The sequence below is a fragment of the Lepidochelys olivacea genome (assembly GCF_965140295.1).
Source record: "Lepidochelys olivacea isolate rLepOli2 genome assembly, chromosome: 6".
Classification (NCBI taxonomy): Eukaryota; Metazoa; Chordata; order Testudines; family Cheloniidae; genus Lepidochelys; species Lepidochelys olivacea.
The window spans coordinates 28,748,680-28,763,112 of NC_140416.1; the positions used below are offsets into that span (position 1 = coordinate 28,748,680).

Sequence of the window (14,433 nt, forward strand, 5' to 3'; positions counted from 1 at the left end):
TGTTGGCCAATTAGCATAGTAAACCCCTTCTCCCAAGGAGTTTAAAGTAAACACCTAAAGCCTATCTTGCCTCTCAGACATATAAAACAGGTCCTTACCACTTGTAGTCATTAAAGTTCCAGTGCCACTTTAAGAATATTAAGTTTTTGTGTCTTTTCCAAATTTTTGCTCTAATTACGATCATCCTACCTACATTTCTCTAGCAATTTCAGCTGGATACAATACTCTTCTTCACTTTGTCCTAAACTGTCTCAGTATCATTGTACAGTGTTGAACAGTATCATAGTACACTATAGAATGGCTGCTTTTTTCAAGGGGTGGCTGTATTTCATTGAAGGGCAAAGTAACCTCTAGCGTTGGTCAGTCAGAGAAAAGCTACTGGACTACATGTATCTTTGACTTGTTCTGGTGTGGTAATTCAAATGTACACATTTAGCCTGTAACTAGACTTGAAGCAACCATTCAAGATATGGACTCTTTCCACATGGTTAGCAAAGTACGATGTACACTTATTCTGACTAATTTTTAAATATGTGGTAGAAAGTAAGAGGCCATTCCTATTTAACCCCTGGATGGTGGAAGATGAAACCTTTATGTAAGATTCTCCAATATAAAAGGACTTAAAGCCATCAACAAGTACAGTATGCTACTACAGGATAAATGACAGTGACACTTTCTTTTTTATAGTCCTAGAAGAAAAATTATTTAAAACATGTCAGAGAAGCTGATGAAAATGATCACACCTTGTTCTTTTTCTTGAAGGTTACAGTTAATACAAACATCATTGATCTAAATGAATACTTACAGCACATACTAAAATCAACCAACATGAAATGCCTTACCCCAGAGAAGGTAAGATACTTGCTGAAAATTCTTAATGCACTTTTTAAACTGGAGTAAAATTACTGTGCAAGTATAAATAGACATGGATTCCAAAATATAGCATTTTTTTCTCCCTTCTTGAATTCTTCTTGGGCATTGATTGCACTATTTGAATCATGTAGAGTTATTCTAACTTTGCAAGACACGTTGCATAGGATAAATTTCTGAGAACTCTCATCAGATATATTTATATATTTAAAAAATTAACAAACAGACTCACTCCTACACACACTTGTCCCTCTAGAGAGAGGATGAGAAAACAAACATTACACAACAGATGTGTAGTCCAGTTGCTTAATTCACTACTGGAAGGCACTCAGATACTGATGATGTTGAACGTAGTGTAGGAACCTATATAGAATAGTATTTTCCGGTGCCCTTTTTGGAGTTTGTGTTCTTTAGATTATTTACCTGGTCTAGTTTCTAAATTTATAAACCTCCACCAATTTTATAGATGTTTGTTTAGTCTGGAAGATGTTAGTATTCTTTAGTATTTAATACACTTTAGAAATTTATGCTCTAAGAAAGCTAAAAGGAAATTCATGTTAACTGGGTCATTTTCAAATAGTTTCTTGCTTTAGCTGAGCAAGAAGCAGTTAATAAAATGTCAGCTAACGTATCTGCTTCAGAATGGTCAGCACAATTTTTTTTCAATAGGTCAAGACTTCCTTCCTTTCAGTAGGAATTAATCTTTCTTAAAGCCTTTTTGCTATGCATTACCTCAGAGCCTGAAAATGCCAGTTATGTCTTGTTTAAATGACTTGATTAAATCTCTGTCAGTTTTCATTTTAGAAAGATCTATTAATGTTTCCTTCAGAACTGGAGTTTAGGTATCTTACAAAATGCTGTATTTAGAAGGATAGGTTTTAAATATAAAAACCTGCTGAGTTGTGCTTAATATGGATCAAAATGTGTCTGTTAAAGGACAATTAGCCTTTTGTAAAGAGTTAAATTTAAGTGTTCTTTCTCTAGGCACTTTCTGGTTACTGTGGCTTTATGGCTGCCAATCTGTATGCACGTTCCATATTTGGAGAAGATGCACTTGCAAATGTCAGCATTGAAAAGCCAATTCATCTTGGACCAGATGCTCCCGTCACTGGCCACATACGAATTCGTGCAAAGAGTCAGGTAATGATGGTTTCTTTTTAAAGCTTTGTCTCTCTAATTTTTATTTGAGTTCTATAAACATTTGCAGAGCTTGCATTGTAGTTTATGGTTAATTTTTAGTATTGTTTAATTAGATTGGCAACTTTCAGGCAAGGTGAAGAAGAAAATCCCTGTCTCAATTTTAAAACTAGGTTCTTCTGAATGAAAAGCTTCCATCTCCACTACCCTTATACAGCATGATTGTTGACTTATTTTTTTTTATTTGGAGGGGAGAGCACTTCAACAGTTAGGTGGAACGGGGTAACTTAAACACAATTAACGTGCCTCATACAGCAGTGCATTATAATAGTCCAAGATTTTGCTGTATTTACACATCCCATTTGCAGTCCTATGTTCTTTTGTTATTAAAAAACATAATGTACCACCAACATGCCCGACATACTGTTTCTCAAAGTGTTGAAACAACCATTTTAATTTTCACTCAAGTTGGAATAAAGGATCCTATTTAAAAAAAAAAAAAAAGGATAAGAATGTTAGGAACCATTAAGAAAGGGATCTATAATAAGACAGGCAGTATCATAATGCCACTATATAAATTCATAGTATGGCATGGCATGCTGTCCTGGCCACCCCATCTCAAAAAAGATATTAGAATTGGAAAAGGTATACAGAAGGGCAACAAAAACCATTAGGGATATGGGACAGCTTCCATCTGAGGAGAGATTAAAAAGGCTGAGACTGTTGATCTTAGAAAAGAGACAGCCAAGGAAGGATATGATAGAGGTCTATGAAATCATGAATGGTGGGAGAAAGGGACTAGGAAGGGCTATTTATCCCTTCACATAATACATGAATCAAGCGTCAGCCAATGAAATTAGTAAGCAGCGGGCTTAAAACTAACATAAGGTAGTACTTCTTCACACAATGCACTGTCAACCTGTGGAACTGGTTACCAGGGGGTGTTGTGAAGGCAAAAAGTTATGAATTAGATGATTTCCTGGAGGACAGGTCCACCAGTGATTATTATCTAAGATGGTCAAGGATGCAACCTCATGTTCTGGGTGTCCCTAAACCTCTGATTGCCAGAAGCTGGGACTCGACAACAGTTGCATTACTCAATAATTGCCCTTGTCTATTCATTTCACCAGAAGCATCTGGCACTGTCTGGTGTCAGAAGACAGGATAAATGGCTAGATGGACCTTGGGTCTGACCCAGTGTGGCCATTCTTGTGGTAGTCTATGTATTTGCTGTGTATATAAAAGAAGTCTACTTAAATATGGTGTTCTTTGAAATGTGTTGCTCATGTCTATTCCACATCCCACCGTCCTTCCCCTCTGTCGGAGTTGTCCAGCAAGAAGGAACTGAGGGTGGGGGGAGTGCACAGCGCCCCTTATACCATGCCATTGAGGCGCCACTCCACGGGTCGCTAGGGGCGCTCCCCTACGGGTACTGCTAGGAGAAAAAATTCTGGCACCGGTGCACGTGGCGAGTATGCGCATCTGTCATGGAATAGAGATGAGCAACACATCTCGAAGAACACCAGTTACGGAAAAGGAAACTGTCTTTTCTCACTTCCCGAAAAAAGAGATTTTGTGGGAATTTTTTGGTCCTTATAAAACTTAACCTTGAATAAAGAAGAAACTCATGTATAACTAGAAGTATATTATACAGCTTATCATAAGTGTTCCTTTAGGACTTTCAGATTCAAAAGAACCATTTACTTGATGCTATTGGAAGAATTTTGAAATGGTTTTAATAGAAGTGGATAGTATGTTTACAATGGAACCGTTAATGTCAATGGAACTCCAACATAAGACACTATGTTCAGTTAAGTCTGTGACTTGGTCTAACCGAGGGAGTAATTCACTATTGATTGAGTAGCAGTTGGAACTTTGAATTTCCTTATTTTTGTTAGTTTTACTGAGACTCTAAAACACACACACACACATATTATTCTGTTTATGGGCTCATATTTTTTATGGAGGTGGAAAAGATTTTTGGGGGCTCAGCATGTTGAGAGATGGTGTCTGCATTTATAATTTATTAATTTTGTATGTATTATGCTAGTGTTGAGCTTTTCCAACGCCCTAATTTCAATTACTGCCATTTGGACTGACCTTTGTAACTGCTGGACTGACCGCATTTTAAAATGGTGCAACATCAAGGGTTAAAATTCTTGACTCTTGCTCTTTTGGAGTGGTGGTACAGCTTTCTAATATCAAAAAATATAGTCTATTTTTGGTTCATTATTTCAGCAAGATATTATACGCAAATCTAGCTTATTCATGCTTTTTGGAAACTATGTACTGAACTGTAGCTACAAATAAATAAAATGTTGTCGTTGAATTAGAAATATTCTCTTTTCCATGGAATTAGTTTCATGAATTTTATATATGGAACTGTAGTAATACTGGTAACGGAGAGGTGGTGTTGTGGTTTTTTTGGGTGGGGGCGTTGAGATAACAGTAATTTTATGAAATAGCCAAGGTGTGAACATCTTTCCTTTTTTTATTTCCTTACAGGGAATGGCCCTAAGTCTTGGAGATAAAATTAATCTGTCTCAGAAGAAAACAAGCTTATAAACTTTACAGTTAATCTTTTCAGAGCTTTTACAGTTAAATTTTAGGTATGTGGCTTGTTGGATTCAGAACATCTTGTATTCTTCCATGTTTTGTAATTGTAGAAGCAGAGCTTTTGTGCTGAATGCTTTCCAGTGGATAATTTATAGATTCTTCTGAGCAATATCGAGTAAAACTTTAAAACATCAATTTATTTTTTTCTCTTTTTCTTAGAAGTCATGTATACTTTGTCTCTAATGTATGCTGACTATTTCACAGTACAATAAACAAATCTAAGACAGGGTGGTTTTGTTCTAATTTACAGATAAACTCAGTATTATTTGATTACTACTTTTTATATTTCAAGAAAGTAAAGTTACATTGCTTGCGATGTTTATTGTGAATGAATAGCCCTGAAGTTTGTAAATATGCACCTATGTGACTCTTAAACTAATACTGTGATGTCTCTAAAGGAACTTAAACTTCAGAGTTAAATCAGAGACTATCTTTTATGCAATTGGTTTTGGTAATTTAATCACCTGGTACTGGCAAAACTTCAATACTAAAAGCTAATGCATATTTCACTAATATTTGCTATTGTCAAATCCCAGCTCTTGCCAGCAATGGGTGAAATTTAAACTAAGTCATGTTCTTTAAGCTGATTCTGTTTGAGAGAAATTAGAATAATGAATTAGGAAAATCTTGGTGTTTCTTTTGATCTGTTATGAGTCTTTTTTAGTAGCATATTTTGCTCATCTCAGAATACCAAAAAGGGGCAGTGGTGTGTTAGAACTAAGCTGTAGAAACGTAAGCAGTGTTTTAACTGGATGCAGTGCACATAGCCACCTTCATAAGATCAGCAAGGAAGGATTCAGATTGTGTGTGATCATGAGTTGAACAATAAATTGCACTGCGTTTGTGTGGGTACACAAATTATGGAAGAGGTTTAGGGGGGAAATTCAAATGATGGTATAAGCATATCCTTATGCTGATGTTTGCATACAATAATATTATAGATGGCAGAGCTATATTAAAGTAACTTAAGACCCTAAGTACACCCCTGTCATGGCCTTGCTCCCTGCTTGGGCAGCAGTGGTATTGGCTAGTCACAGGAGCAGTCTGCTGAGTGGGTGAGGAGCCCACCGCTCCTCTTTGAGAAACCTGAGCCTCCCTCCTTCCCAAACTTTCGTTCAATCTTCAGCTCCCACTCACCCAGAGGGAGAACTCTGCATGAACTGCAGTGGCTGTGAGAATCCGTCATCCACCCACCACCCCTCCTGTACCCCAGTTCCTCTCCTGGGGTGGAACAGACCTTCTGCTCCAGTGGGCTTCAAAGTCAGCACCCCGGTAAGATGGTTAGAACAGCTTGCATCTATCAGCTGTTGTTTTAGGCTGTTTGCAAAATGCATTGATTACACTTGTCAAGTTATCAAATTGCTTCTTCAAAAAAAAAACCAAAAAACCAACCAACTGTGAGAACTAAAAACATCATTTTGCTTTTAAACAAAACCTTACATTCCTATGTCTCTCATGACATGACACAAGAGAGGGAGTGGAAGGCATGTGCCTAAGCATCAGTCCAGCCCTAATGATAGATTTCCTGTGAATTCGGTTTTCATTTCTTTATCCTCCTGCACCCTCAGGTGCATAGGGTGTCTACCTGTTTCTGCCACTTATTTTGGTCTTGTGCTGTTCTGTTCAGGTTTCAGAGCATCATGTTGATGGATTTAGCTTCTTTATTGCTCTAAATAATGTTTCTCTAGGTTGGGGTGGGGAACCTACAGCCTGCAGGATGGATCTGGCCCAATGCCTAATTTCATCTGGCCCGCAGCAAGTCTCCGTGCCATAGGCCAGAAGCCCTGAGCCTCAGTGCCCTCCGCAGGGCTGCAGTGCAAATACCGGCTCGCCCACCTGTGGGGGGAAGCTAGGGTTGCCAGGCCTTTGAAAGTCGAGTTGGCTCTGCGCAGCTCTGGGAAGCGGTTGGCATGTCCCTGCGGCCCCTAGACGAAGGTGTAATCAGGGAAGCTCTGTGAGCTACCCCCACCCTGAGCGCTGCCTCCATAGCTCCCATTGCTGTTAACCCTGGCCAATGGGAGCTGCAGGGGAAGTGTCTATAGATGTGGGCAGTGTACACTGCGCAGAGCCATCTGACTGCGCCTCCGCCTAGGGGCCAGACATGCCTGCTGCTTCTGCGAGCAGCGTGGAGCCAGGGCAGGCAGGGAGCCTGCCTTAGTCCCACTGCACTGCTGACTGGGAGCTGCCTGAGGTAAGCGCCACCTGGCTGGAGCCCACACCCCGAACTCCCTGCCCCAGTTCAGAACCCCATCCCGCACCCTAACTCCCTCCCAGAGCCTGCACCCAGCCCGCACCCCAAGCCCCTGCCCTGAGGCACTTGGAGCCTGCAGCCCACACCCCCTCACACACCTCAACCCCCTACCCCAGTCCTGAGACCCCTCCCACACCCTAACTTCCTCCCAGACCCCGCCCCACAGCCCTGAGCCCGCCCCACACTCCAAACTTGGCCCCAGCCTGAAGCCCCCTCCTTCACCCCAAACTCCTCATCCCCAGCCCCACCCCAGCCTGGAGCCCTCTCCCGCACCCTGAGCCCCTCATTTCTGGCCCCACCTCAGAGCCTAGGGGAAGCCCTGAGCTTCCACACCTTTCCCCCCCCGCCCCCCACCACATGGGGCTGGAGCTGTGAGCGCTGGCTCACCATGCTGTGGCGGGAAGCCCTGAGCCTTTGCGTCCTCTCCCTCCCCCCATGGGGCTGTGTGTGACCTGCAACTGATTTTTTCTTTGGGTCAGTGGTCCCGGATAGAAAAAAAGGTTCCTGATCCCTGCTCTAGGTCGCCCTCCTTCTTTTGGAGGGGTGTCCATGTTATCACTTGTCTTAAATATGTCAGTCTTCATCTTGTCATGTCTGATGCTTTAAGTTAGTGCGCTTTGCTTAGAATTTCTGATGTAATAAATGCTTTCCAGTGGACTCTGGAAAATCTTGTGCAGGCTACACAAGTGAAAATCCACAGTAACTCCATTGACTGTAGTGGAGTTATGCTGGATTTACACTGATGTAATGGATTAGAATATGACCCATTGTCTTTTATAGTGCATATTCAGAAAAATATTCTACTTTTCTCCCACATTAATGAAAACAATAGTTTCAGGGCAATAAATTGATTACTAGAAAAACATTTACAGTCGTAGCTTGTGAGCAAAGAAAAGCCTGGAATCCAGTTAAACGTGTTCACCTCTCCTGAGGGGATAGGATTAGTATAGCATGCTTGAGGAGACTGCGTCCTATGTATGCTGCAGACCCCAAACCTATGGGGGCTTCCTGAACTGTGACTACTAGCACCTTATTGCCCAAACCCTGTTTCGGGTGTAAGCTGTAACCCTGAAGCTATAGAAACAGCCATAGAACACCCTGGTGGAAGATGCTTATCTGTGCAGAGCTCCTCAGAGCCATTTGTGAATGTGCCGCAAGGCGTATAGGATTTAACCTGCCATGAAATACATTTTGCTGTAAGCTTTTCATTTGTGTAAGAGCATGAAAATAAACGTTCAGCACAAGTTGGTGTGCCTTCGGGTTTTTCCTTTCTTGCAAGTATCACAACTTCCATTGTTCCCCAAAATAAACAGAACATGAAATAGACAGTGGTGCCAAAGTTTGTCTTCCAAAAACACACTGCCATGGACCATGTACATAAGAGTTGTGTTCTTGAGGAACCTTAGTTCAATAGTGTAACTTTGTTCTGGTTTAACAGATCCCTTGGTACGAGCTTGATTAATTTAGAGGGAGTAGTTGGTGGTAGAATTGGAATCTGAGTCCTATGTGGAGGTGTCCTTGGTGCTCTTCTGAGCTGCGTGGATATTCGACAGATGTGCATTGATGTGTATTCTACCTCCAGCTACTAGAACCCGTTGTGGTTTGCTACAGGGTTTTTTTTCAGTAACTAGTGTACAGGCCATGTTTGGTTCATGATACGTCTCTCTAGTATAGTTTCATATACCCTGAAAAGTGGATACTGATTTCTTGCAGATATATTCTTCTCACTGTCGCACATTTGGTCCATTCTGCATGTGAAGATGTAATTTCTGTTTCTTGAGTCTGAGACTACAATCATAGAGATTTGGCTAAAGTAGGGGTTCTCCAGCTTTTTTGTGAGGTGGATCACATCTCGAGAGAGAGTCTTGTGGACCATCTCTCCTCATGTTAACAATTATGTGGATCACCTCCCCTGTGACTGCTAATCAAATACCATTCCTGTGACAACTACAGCGATTGCTTGTATGGAGAAGGAGAAATAAAATGTGCTTTGCTTTGTTTTTAATGTGAGTTAGCAGCTGGAAATGAGGAGAGCTAGGAGCATGTGACCAGCAAAGATTCTATAGACCACAGTTTGAAAACTGAAAAGGAGGACTTGTGGCACCTTAGAGACTAATACATTTATTTGAGCATAAGCTTTTGTGAGCTTTTCGTGTGCAAAGCCCCCTGGCTGCCCCTACACATAGCAGCATGTCCCCTGTCCGGCTCCTGCTTCTGGGAGCCACGGCACATGCAGAGAGGGGCAAGCCCCCAATCCTGCTCCTCGGCAGGAACTCGAGGGTCAGATTAAAATGTCTGAAGGGCTGGATGCATCCCCGGGGCCGTAGTTTTGCCCACTCCTGTTCTAAGGGGTGCAAGAGACTATGAATCTGATTAACTAGTATGGAAATATAAGATGGGCTTTAATGGGCACGCAAACCTTGTCATAGGTTGCCAGATCTCAATTAGGTGTGTCCTACAAGAGCCTTTGTTGCTTGTCAATAGAGAAATTACTAAATCAAGAAGACCACTATGCTTTAGGATCCAGTCACCCAACATACAACTTTTTAAATTGAACTAAAATTTTAGCAAAGCAGGTATTGGAACGTGGATACTCAGCATTGTTTAAAACTCTAGTATTGGAGCTGTGACAAAGCTCTGTCCTTGTCTTTGTGGGTCCCGCGTTTCCTGGCAGATTTTGCTTGCCTCGGAGGCTCACTGTGACTCTCCATGTAACCCATCTCTCTCTAGAGACAAGGGTCACAGTCTACTGAGCCATTTTCATCATAAGTCAGCGAAGGAGGTAAGGAGAAGCTATCCTCCCTTGCACCATCTCTGTTGTCTCCCAGTCTCAGTGATTAATCCGGGGCGGGGAGGGAGGGCAGGTGGCAAAGGCGGGAGCCCAGGCCCGCCCTCTACTCCAGGCTCCAGCCCAGGGACCCTAATAGTATCAGCTATGGTAGCTGACCTTTTAGAAACATGACACATACAATTCCCCGGGCTACTTCCCCACAGCAGCACCCACTTCCTCAAGCTCCACTTCACCCTTACCTCAGGGCCTCCTTCCTTGTGCCTGATATGGTGTGTACTACTCAGTCTCTCCAACAGCACAACTTCCTCCCTCATCTCCTGACATGCACACCCACCTGACTAACTGGGAGGCTTTTAACTAGTTTCAGCCAGCCCCTGATTGGCTTCAGGTGTCCCAATCAACCTAGCATTCTCCCTGCCTTCTGGAAAGTTCTTAATTGGCTCCAGGTGTCTTAATTGACCTGGAGCAGCTGCCATTTCACTTATCCTGGTACCAGGGATTTGTTTAGCCTGGAGCTAATATATCTGTCTCCCACTACTTTTCTATAGCCATCTGGTCTTGCCCCGTCACAGAGCATAGCAGCGTGTTCTGGTGGTCATGAAACAGTGTACACTATATAACTCCCACACAGTAAATACTTACAGAAGGTAAATGCCTTCTAGAGCCTTGGCTTGTGAAACTCAGGAAAGAACCTGGAGCAGCTATAAGCCAGTGGCATATTTTAGAAACAATATCTGACAAGAGATGATGATTCTGTTTTGCTACACAGATGTATGGAAAAAAGCAAGAATGTGTGTATACATATGACAAAAAGTCTAAATACAACCCCCAAATTTATAAAGTTAACATATCATTACACAAGAGGGTGCTGTCTTACAACTGGTCTGAAATTTGGTGATTTAGTACTTTAAAGCATTAATGAGGAGGAGAGAAATCAAGGAAATACCCTTAAAATCTAGGATGTTTGTGGGTTTTTGTTTTGTTTTTTGACATGAAACAGAGAGAGAATGAATCTGCCCTATAGTTTAGAACTTTTTCACTGTTTTAGGTATATTTGCAGGTAGCCTGGCTGCGTAATCAGTGCATGATGGTGCTGGCAGCTCAGCTTAATATAATGCATCTGTTTCAGAGCTGACTATTTCCTCTAGAGATTGTGTTTTTCAGAAGCACAGTGAGATAGTTTGATTGTGTACATATGGCATAGGGAGTATCTTATATATGAAGGGTATGAGAATGATTTCATTGGGGAGGGATGTAGATTAAATTTAAGTAGTCCTAACCATCATTTTGCACATAAATTTTAGCACTGGTCTGGGCAGTTTTTTGTTTGTTTGATTAAAGCTGCAAATATATAACTTATCTCACTGGACTGGACCTTTTTCCCAGTCCCCTGAGATTTCCCTTTTATGACCATTTTGCATAGCATATTTTAGCCTCTCTCAGATTCTAGTGTATTGTTTGCAACTTGAATGTATTACCTAGAATGATCCAGAGTAGAGCTGTGCAGGAAATGGTTTTTTTTCCCCATCATGAGAAAAATTGAGATTTCAGATGTTTTTCTTATTTTGCATTAGAGTGAAACAAAGACCTTTCAAAATGTAGAAAGAGAGAATGCATGCAGACACCCCGTCCTCAGAACAGCCAAGAGCCTGGTGCTTTGGGCACTCACTTGGGATGTGGGTGACCTTTGCTCAAATTGCTTTGAATCCTACATCCCTGATGTGTGCCCTAACTACCAGGCTATACGCTAATCTGCGTTGGGGAAGGGGGTTCTCTCTCTGTCTGACCAGAAATTCTGTCCTGGACCTAAGAAACCTTCCCAACAAAGGTTTCAGAGAAACTAATAAATTTTGATTTTAATAAACCGGTATTTTCTGATTAAAATAGTTTTGTCAAAAATTTCCTGACCATCTCCGGTCCAGAACCACCAAGTATACAGAGTTAGTAATAGGATGGCTTCTTGATTTTGTTAAAGATAAGTAATATTTTTAATGTACCCCTAGTTATTCCAAGATTGGGTGTGGGATCCCAGTTGTGTGAGCCAGGGATCCTGATCCCAAGTGCGCACACAGAGCTTTTGCACATATAAACTGTATCTCTAAACTGTGTTTATTAATTTCTTGGAAATAACCCAGAGGTCTTAAACTTGAGGCATTTTTATGAAAGCATTAACTAACCAAGGAACAGCTGAACAAATACATTTACTTTTTTGATGGATTGTGATATTAACACTATTTGATTAAAAAACTTTTTCCTCTCTCTTTCAATTGAGGTTCTGTATGGTAGAATTGTGTTGGGGTTTTTTCTGGGTTTCTAATTCTTGTTCATGCTTACTGACAGGATTCTTGGAAATGCATTCTCATTTTTGTGAAAGATTTACATTTAGAAATGTTTGAAAATCAAATCTTCATATATGAGATTTATTAGAATCTCAAAAATAGTGTTTTCCCCTTTTATTCTGATCTCCCATGGTTCCAAATAGCTTCCTGTCATTCATCTTAGCAATTATTGGTGTATTAAAAGACAGGATCTGCATACACTGGATTGTCCTTAAGCTGCCCATTTATTTCTTGAGAATACATAATGATATCACCAAGAATGACCTTAAGCAGATCACTGTAGACTGAGTGGCCCTGGGAAGAAGGATAAAGAATTCGGGGATCAAGTGGTGTTTTTGTCCATCCTCCCTGGTGAAGGAAAAGGCCCGGGCAGGGACCATTGAATCATGGAAGTAAATGTGTGGCTACGCAGGTGGTGTTTGTGAGTGGGCTTTAGCTTCTTCAACAATGACCTGATGTTCCAGGAAAGAGGGTTACTGTGCTGGGATGGGCTCCATCTACCAAATATTAGGAAGAGAATCTTTGGATGCTGTCTGGCTAACACAATAAGGAGAGCTTTAAACTTAGTCTTTGGGGGGGTGATGACAAAAATCCAGCCAATGCGCATCTAGGCTCAAGTAATGAAGACAAGGAGAAGGAGCTAAATTCTGGAGAAGGGACTGGAAACTGCATTAAAGAGGCAAGAAGAAAAACAACAGGATAGTCTGCAAAATATCTTCAATGTCTGTATACCAATGCAAGGAGTATAGGGAACAAGCAGGATGAACTAGAAATCATGGTATATGAAGAAGTTTATGACTTAATTGGCATTACAGAGACTTGGTGGGACAACTCCCACGTTCGGAGTACTAGCATTGAGGGATATAGCTTGTTCCGGAAGGATAGGTATGGGAAAAAAGGAGGAGGCATGGCACTGTCATTGTATGTCAAGAATATATACCCCTGGCTCCGAGGTCCAAGAGGAAGTGAACAGCAGCCCTACTGAGTATCTGGGTTAGGATAAAAAGGAAAAAGCATAGTAGTAATGTTATGGTGGGGATCTATTACAGACCACTAAATCAAGAAGAGGAAATGGATGAGACATTCTTCAAGCAGGTAACAAGATTAGCTAACACACAGGGGACTGGATTGGATGACTCTCGAGGTCCCTTCCAGTTCTATGATTCTATGAGTTAGTATTAATGGGAGATTTTAATTTCCCTGATATCTGTTGGAAGACTATTACAGCAAAGTAGTCGGGAACTTGGGAGGAAGTGATCATGATCAATAGAATTCAAGATCCTAAGGAAATGAGGACATGAGAACAGCAAAACAAGGACACTGGACTTCATAAAGGAAGATTTCAACCAATGCATAGAAATGGTAGGCAAGGTCCCATGGAAAGACCAATTACGAAGAAAAGAAGATGAAGGGGGCTGGCAGTTCCTAAAAGGTATAATACTAGAGGCTCAATATCAAATTATTCCAACGCAGAGGAAAGAGAAGAAGAGGCCCAGGAGACCAAGGAGCTTTTTAGCTATCTAAAAACCAAATGGGATAGATACATGCAGGAAATGGAAGGAGGGGCATGTCACCAAGGAAGTGTCCATGGGAATAGCGCAAGCATGTAGGGATAAAAATCAGGCAAGCCACAGCAAGGAATGAGTTACAGTGAGCAAGAAATGTTAGAGACAACAAGAAAGGGTTCTACAAATATGTCAGACAAAAAAGAAAGATCAGGGATGTGTGTCTGCTGCTCAATGGAGAAGATGAGCTGGCAACAGAAGATAAGAGACGGAGCTGCTCAATGCCTACTTTGCTTCAGTCTTCACACAAAAAATAATGTGGCCAGTCGTCTGGCCACAGTTATCATAGACTATAAAGAGGAAGGGATGCAGATCAGGATAAGTAAAGAACACGTCCTAGATCTTCTGACTCATTTGAATGAATTCAAGTCAGCAGAGCCTGATGCTCTTCACCCCAGGATGCAGAAGAAATCTTTGCGCCACTGGCAATAATATTTGAAAACTCATGGATGACAAGATAACCCTTTTCCAGTCTTCCGGGACCTAACATAGTGCCCAACTTTAAAAAGGGGAGAAAGGAGGAGCTGGGGAGTTTTAGACCAGTCAGGCTAACTTCAGTACCTGCAAAGCTACTAGAGCAGGGGTTCTCAACCCATTTACCATTGTGAGCCACATATGCAACTCTGTATTTGTTAGGTGAGCCACATCCACACAATATGTATAATAACTGTATGGCGCTGAGGATGTCACATGGGCTGCAGCTGTGTGCTGATTGGGCTGCAAACGGCCTGCAGGCCATGGGTTCAGAACTACTGTACTAGAGCAATGTGTAAAACATTCAATTTGCAAATACCTGGAGGATGAAGGAGTGATCTACTTGCATCCAGCATGGATTTACTAAGACCAAATCATGCTAAACCAGCT

At 41.5% G+C, this 14,433-nt stretch overlaps 1 protein-coding gene across 2 annotated transcripts in view; it reads left to right on the forward strand.

The window, feature by feature from the left end:
* The window catches only part of COPB1 (COPI coat complex subunit beta 1), a 38,566-nt gene extending 30,448 nt beyond the window's left edge, over nt 1-8,118 (forward strand). For both annotated transcript variants that reach the window (XM_084631147.1, XM_084631148.1), the window contains exons 20-22: nt 763-852; nt 1,855-2,010; nt 4,513-8,118. In XM_084631147.1, the coding sequence (XP_084487273.1) occupies nt 763-852; nt 1,855-2,010; nt 4,513-4,572 (306 nt within the window). In that variant the 3' untranslated portion in view covers nt 4,573-8,118. The remainder of the gene's footprint in view (nt 1-762; nt 853-1,854; nt 2,011-4,512) is intronic.
* Nucleotides 8,119-14,433: the final 6,315 nt, after the last annotated feature.